The following is a 6,638-nucleotide window of genomic DNA, read 5'->3' as shown; positions in this document are numbered from 1 at the left end:
GACCTGAACCCAATAGAAGATCTATGGAGGGAGCTGAAACTCCATGTTGCTCAGCGACAGCCCCAAAACCTGAAAGATCTGGAGAAGACCTGTATGGAGGAGTGGGCCAAAATCCCTGCTGCAGTGTGTGCAAACTTGGTCAAGAACTACAGGACACGTTTGACCTCTGTAATTGTAAACAAAGGTTTCGGTACCAAATATTACGTTCTATTTTTCTATTGTATCAAATACTTATTTCATGCAATAAAATGGAAATAAATAATTAAAAAATCTAACAATGTGATTTTCTGGAATTTTTTTGTAGATTCTGTCTCTCACAGTTGAGGTGTACCTACGATGAAAATTACCGATCTGTCCATTCTTTGTAAGTGGGAAAACTTGAAAAATCAGCATTGTATCAATTACTTATTTGCCCCACTGTATACAGTATGTCTGTGTGTATGTGTGTATGTATATTTGTCCACCTAAAACAGAGCAGTACAAAGTAATTGGCAGTAGTGATTATGGCAATAATGTATGTATGGTTGTGTATGTACAGTAGATATGGAAGGAAGGAAAGCCAAAATAACAAATATTATCAAATGAATACATTTTGAAACCTAAGAAACACTGAAAGAATGCATGACTAGAAACAGGAGGTAGTTTGCTCTTCAAATCACATGACAGGAGCATCCTGTAGGCTTCTTGTACGGTATGTTCATCATGTGACAGCAGTGTCCTGGGTTTGAATCTGGCCAGGCAATTAAAACACTCAAAATGGCTTGAAGCAATATGGAAGTTGCCAAAATGATAGGTAAACTGACCTTTACCTTTCTCCCTATGTAGCATAATTTCTGGTGAGATATGTTTTCATCTGTAAAGTGAGAGGCTGTAACACAGTGAAAGAAAAAACATGGCACGAGTCCATAAGCAATAAAATTCACACTTGATCAGCTTAATTCAGTCAGAGGTTTTGCTTCTGCGGCTTATCTAGGTTTAGTTGGCATGGTATGAGCATTATCTTAGTAATTGTTAGCTAGATAAATATTAATGTGTAACTGACATTACTGACTGCTGATTTTATGACTCTTTCTACTTGTGCTTTTGTTTCATCTGTTGCATTCAAGGCAACTTATTGTAACCAGTAAATAATTGTGTTTCAGACCTTTTCATTTTATGTATTTTGTCTCATTTTACCAATGTTTAATTTTGTCTTAACGGATTTTATTCCGTTTTTAGTGCTTGTTGCTTTTAATGTTGTTACTGCTTTTCTTTGCTTATATATAGCACTTTGAATTGCCTCTGTTTATGAAATGTGCTATATAAATAGAGCTACCTTGCACTGCCATGCTACTGTTAAAATATCATTTAAAACAAATTAAGGTTAAATACTTTGATGAGTACAATGTTATCATAATTGACATAAGAAATAGTAAAGCATAGCTTTCCTTCAGCATTTTGCTATAATTGTCACTTTTATCTTCATATACAATGATATGTCTCCACCTGAAGGCATTCATGCTAAATGGTCACCAAGAACTAACATGAAGAAAATATTAAGAAAAACCAGGAAGCTATAAACCCCCTGGATCACTAACATCTTGGAGGATGTGAGTTTTCCAGTTTTCCAGTATATCTGCTAAAGAAGCGGTGAGTTCCTTATTCTGACCTGCAGTCCTAATGATGTGTCCAGCTACGCTTTGAATGCAGTGGGTGGCTGCAGGAGTGTGACTGCACCTACTAAGCAAAGACATTTAGTCCCCCGAAATTGGTGCTCTGCTACAGTAGCAAGGTGTGGGGAGACTGTGAGAAAGGAAAGATGAACAGGCATGTAAGATATTCAAACTGTGTAAAAATGTTAGAAATAATCATGTTTGCTCACTCTCCAGTGTACAAGATGTACATCATATGAATGTAACCATTTGGTGATGATTTACTTTGCATGATCAGAGTCTCTGGTGTCTTTTTTCTTGTGTCAATTTAGCAAAACAACTCTGAGCCACAACTTTTGTTTACTGTTTACTGATTTTGACACTGTCTGGTTTAATTTGACAGAGGTGAAGAAATCAACTGCAACACTTCAAACTATCAGGTTCACTATAAACAAATGCTTGTCACTTGGGTTTTGGTAACATGAAGCAAACTATTTTAAAAAATACTGTAAGAGTTACCATCACTTTTCATATTATTGGTGTTGCAATGTCATTTACTTACTACAGTGTTCCTGTATCCTCATTTGTTGTAAGACTTTGCACACATTCTAGCTCAAGTTATGTTACGTTTTTAAAGAAATAGTTTCATACAACACGCATTTCATTCACATTAGCGTTATCATCACTTTCATTACAACAGATTCTCTCATTCATTATTTTCCATTAAACTGGAAACATCAGTAACAAACAGAAATTGCACAAATCCTCCTTTTACATGTCATTGGTACATATAAAAACAAACAAAAAGCTATATCCAAGCTAAAGCTAAAGTAAAAATAACACATCAAAAATATAAAATGGAGCAAAAAGCAAAAATGGAAAGTGTTTTTTCTCTGCATTTTTGACCACTGGGCTCTTTATGCTCAAACAGTTATCTGTTTGAGAGCAGCTGCTGTTGTTTTAAATGTGGGGATGGGATATGAGTGTTAGACGACACAATGAGATGACACCCCAGGGCATCTGGGCATCTTACTGCCAAGACAGTTTGAAGGAGAGAGATAGCGACACAGAGACAGAGATGGAGTAACCATATTTCCATTCAACAATCAATAAATGCTATGCAAATGTTTTAGCTACTGAAAAATCTAAATTGCAAGATTTGAATCTCTATTATCCTAATGAGGACGAGCAAAATAACCTTTGAAATGTAAAAAAAAAAAAAAAAAAAGAATTAAAAGTTTGTTAATTTTGTCCATATTTCATTGTTTCCCCTAAGATGCAACAAATGCACATTGTAAAACCAGTAAATGCTTATATATTAATCTCTGAACTGATCTGTTTCTGTCAAGTGAACCAAAATATGTTGTATTTTGCATTCAAAATCTAAAAAAAAAGCAAAGAAAAAAATGGTTGGATGGATACACAGCTAGTAAAAGGGACAGAGCCATAAAATAAAGAAAAGAAAGAGTGAGAGGTGCTTTTGGACCTATTGTAGGGACTCCCCCACTGGGGAACTGCCCTGAGCGTCCTTCCAGAGCTGTTTTTCTATTTGCATTTGCAGCACCAGTAGGACCGCTGAAGCGATGTAAGCTGGTCGATGGTCAGTGATAAGCCAACAGGCTTGCAATGTTTAACACATACCAACATTAGCGTTATATTATATATTAGCAAAGTGAAGTATACAAGGAGTCACCAGTCACAGCGCCATGTGAAGACCTGAGTGGGGTCAGTGGGTTAAAATAACTACTACTGTATGTATGTGTTCTAGCATATTTAATTTATCAGTCTTGTGTAGTTTTACTGCGTTTGTTCTGATAAATGCTAGTCAAGGCTATTTCTAGGCTAATTCTAGAGGCTGCAATGGGCAATGAATGATGTCCATGTATTTTACAGCCTCTTACTGTTAACTCTGTGGATGCATTCATGCAGTGGCCCATGTTCCTTTGGATGTCTTTTGTTCAGTAGTCTGTGTGATTAGGCTTGCTGAGCAACAGTGTTACCTTGCAGTGCTGCAGCCAGTTGTGGCAATTGCCTGTGTTTAATACTGTATGTGTGATGGCGTATGTGTTTGAAAATCTGTTGCCCCTTATGTAATCTGTCCTGGCGCTGACTCTGGGAGCCACTAACCTTCTGCAAAGGCTTCTGTTGGCAGACTGCAGCTCACCGTGCCACTGGCGATGGCTGTTCCTTGTAACTGTTTACATGGCTACACAATTTTTTAAAAAGGTCAGTTGCCGATGCTGCAGTGGCTCAGTGTTCAACCAATCAATATACACTTTTGTCACTCCTGGTTCCTACTGTGCTGGGAGAGTACCTACCCTGATGTAGGAGCTAACAAAGTCGCTCAAAACAACCTTCTCAGAACTATGATCATCCTCAGTTCCTGAAGTGTGGAAACACAAAAAAAGGGGTTCTTCTACCAGGTGTTTTAAGAACTATAAAAACGTTCCTCCGGGCCAAAAAAGCCTAGATAATCAGACAGACAGGATGTAAAGCTTTAACAGGGAGATCGAAATACTTCTTAGTCCTGAGAGCAATGCCAGTGAAATGCCAAATGAAGAAACAGGCAGACAGACATTCACCCTCCACACACACACACAGAAAGATGGGTAAGAAGAGGTAGTGCAGGGCCACTATATGTATGCACTTGACTGAGGCTACACTCATGCAAAAGGTTAATAGAAACACCAGAGTACAGTACGGTACAGTACGGCACGGTACAGTACGGTGCAGAAGGGCTACCAGGACCTGCACTGCTGCTACCTGACACACATGCCAGGAGAAAGAAAGAGAGAGAGAGATTAAAGTATCAACACTAAAAGTTCTTGTTAGCATTTCCTGTAAACAGTGAGTGAGTTGAAGAGAGACAAAGAAAGAAGTTACATACGTCCAGTTATTTACAGGAAAAGATAGTGTTCATGTAAGATCAAATGATTCCTTTGTTTTGTCTGGTGACCTTCTCTTTTTCAGTTTTTTCAAAAGGATGCTTTCTTATTTCTTTTTTCTTTCCTTGCTTCCCTCAACCAAATTAGATCATTCTAAGTTTCAGTTCACTCGCTTTAAAAGCCTCTCCAAGTTTTCCCAGGTGAAATTAAAATCCAGACAGTAACAGAAATGTTTGACAGTGGAAGTAAACAGACTCTTGTTGGCTTTTCCTGTCCACAAAAGTGTCACTCTCCTGGCCCGACATGCAGCTTCCTGAACACGATAAAGACCACTGTGATCCATGACAAAAAGGGCATGGAGAGTGGTTTTAAGTAAATGGAAGTATTTCACGCACTATGTCAGATAAACTAACCCCTGACTCCAAAACCTTTCTCCTCCTTGCTCCTCATATCTGGGTGTGGATTGGTTGGCCCGGTGGTGTGTAGGGAGGTGGTGCCGGCAACGGCTTAATCCCACGGGTCCTCATGTAGGAGAGGAACTGGTCAGGAATCTCAGCCAAGACGTCTTTGGCGAGCCGCGCCATGCTCAGGATGTGGTTTCCAGTCCGGTCAATATAGTCCCTGAATGGGACAAACTGAGAGAGAAGAAACATGAGATAAAAAGTTTGAGTTTTGAAAATGACGAAAGAACTGAGAGGATTGTTTTGTAACAAGCAGAAATTAGGAAAGGCACAGAAAAGCAGCTGCAGTAGAGACTGGAGTGAAAGGAGAGAGAAAAGGATGAAGAAAGAAGAGCAGAGGAATGAAGATGATACTTGTAGGAGCAAAAAAAAAAAAAAAAAAATGGCAGGAATACTGAAAAAGGGGAAAGAATTTTAAACAAAGACTTCAAATTATAAATTCTGTTACAAGTTGTACTTATGAACTAAGGTTATTTTTGTAAAATACAACCATTTCACCAGTGTAGTTCACAAATTGATGTTTCTACAGAGAAGAGAGTTGAGCCTAATTAAGATGTTGCAGATTTGCCCTGTTTTCTGAAATGACCTCTGGTGTCTGGTTGCCAGGCAAACAGGAGGAGGTGAATATCAAAAGTTTCTGATAAGCAACAGTTGGAGCAAAATATGATCCCTGAGATGAGCAGTAAATGTAAATACAAGAAATGTGCATATTAATTTTGTTGTGCTTTTTTTACTGGGAGTAGCAGGGACTAGAGTTCGCTGACTCCACCTGGGACTGCCGTAGTGTTAAATTAAGCAGTTTCGAATTTTGAGAGAGAGGAGAGATAATCACGGAGCCACTAGCTACACACCAATACAGCGTTAGCTCTGGCAAATGTTTGGTATTACTGGGATCCTATATTAGGCTGAAAATATACATGTTTAAATAAGAATCAGCACTGCTGATTTTCACAATCGTAAATTCAAGAACTGGTCAGTAACAAGTCTAGAATCACAGTGACTTTAAGGATTTTTGCCATTTTGTCACAAATAAGAATAACGCAGGGATGCACAGATGCAACCTTTTCTCTCCTAATACCAGTTCCAGTACCTCAGCTAAGGATATGACTGAACTGATTCCATACTAGTGGTGTTTCTTTTTTTGCAAAAATAAAATCTCTATGTGTCACTACATGGAATTCACTGTGATAATTTTTATGTACTGTAAGGTAATATGGGACTAAAAACTAACTCAGCAGCCTGATGACTATATAATAATATAAACTGGACAGATCTAACATTATTTGATAAGGTCAATATAATAATATAAACTGGACAGATCTAACTGATACATTATTTGATAAGGTCAAAATCAGCACAGCACAGATACCAATCCAAGTCTCCTTTATGATCCTAGTCCACCTTCTCTGATTTAATAAATGCAAGCACATTTCAATGGCAAGTAGATGTCACAAACCCTCACAGGTTGAATGCACTTTAACGAGATCATATTCCTGAACTAAATGAGGAGAGATACAACGAAATATCTGTTAAATTTACTTAATAAACTTTTGTAACCTATAATCACAAGATCATGAGAGACCTTTTTGAGGCTGAGATTATTGTCCTTGCACCATGACACCAGACCGGCCACCTCCCTCCTGTAGGCTGCTTCGTCCCCC

At 38.2% G+C, this 6,638-nt stretch overlaps 1 protein-coding gene across 1 annotated transcript in view; it reads right to left on the bottom strand.

Annotated features, from left to right (window-relative positions):
• Positions 1–1,144: 1,144 nt before the first annotated feature.
• Positions 1,145–6,638, bottom strand: part of LOC109960890 (copine-8) — a 137,119-nt gene continuing 131,625 nt past the window's right edge. Inside the window, exon 20 of the mRNA XM_020601317.1 lies at positions 1,145–5,151. Within this exon, the coding sequence (XP_020456973.1) occupies positions 4,963–5,151 (189 nt within the window). The 3' untranslated portion in view covers positions 1,145–4,962. The remainder of the gene's footprint in view (positions 5,152–6,638) is intronic.

This window comes from Monopterus albus, unplaced genomic scaffold, assembly GCF_001952655.1.
Source record: "Monopterus albus unplaced genomic scaffold, M_albus_1.0 scaffold51.1, whole genome shotgun sequence".
Lineage (NCBI taxonomy): Eukaryota > Metazoa > Chordata > Actinopteri > Synbranchiformes > Synbranchidae > Monopterus > Monopterus albus.
The sequence above is the reverse complement of the archived record's forward strand: the minus strand, read 5'-3'. Positions and strand labels throughout refer to the sequence as shown.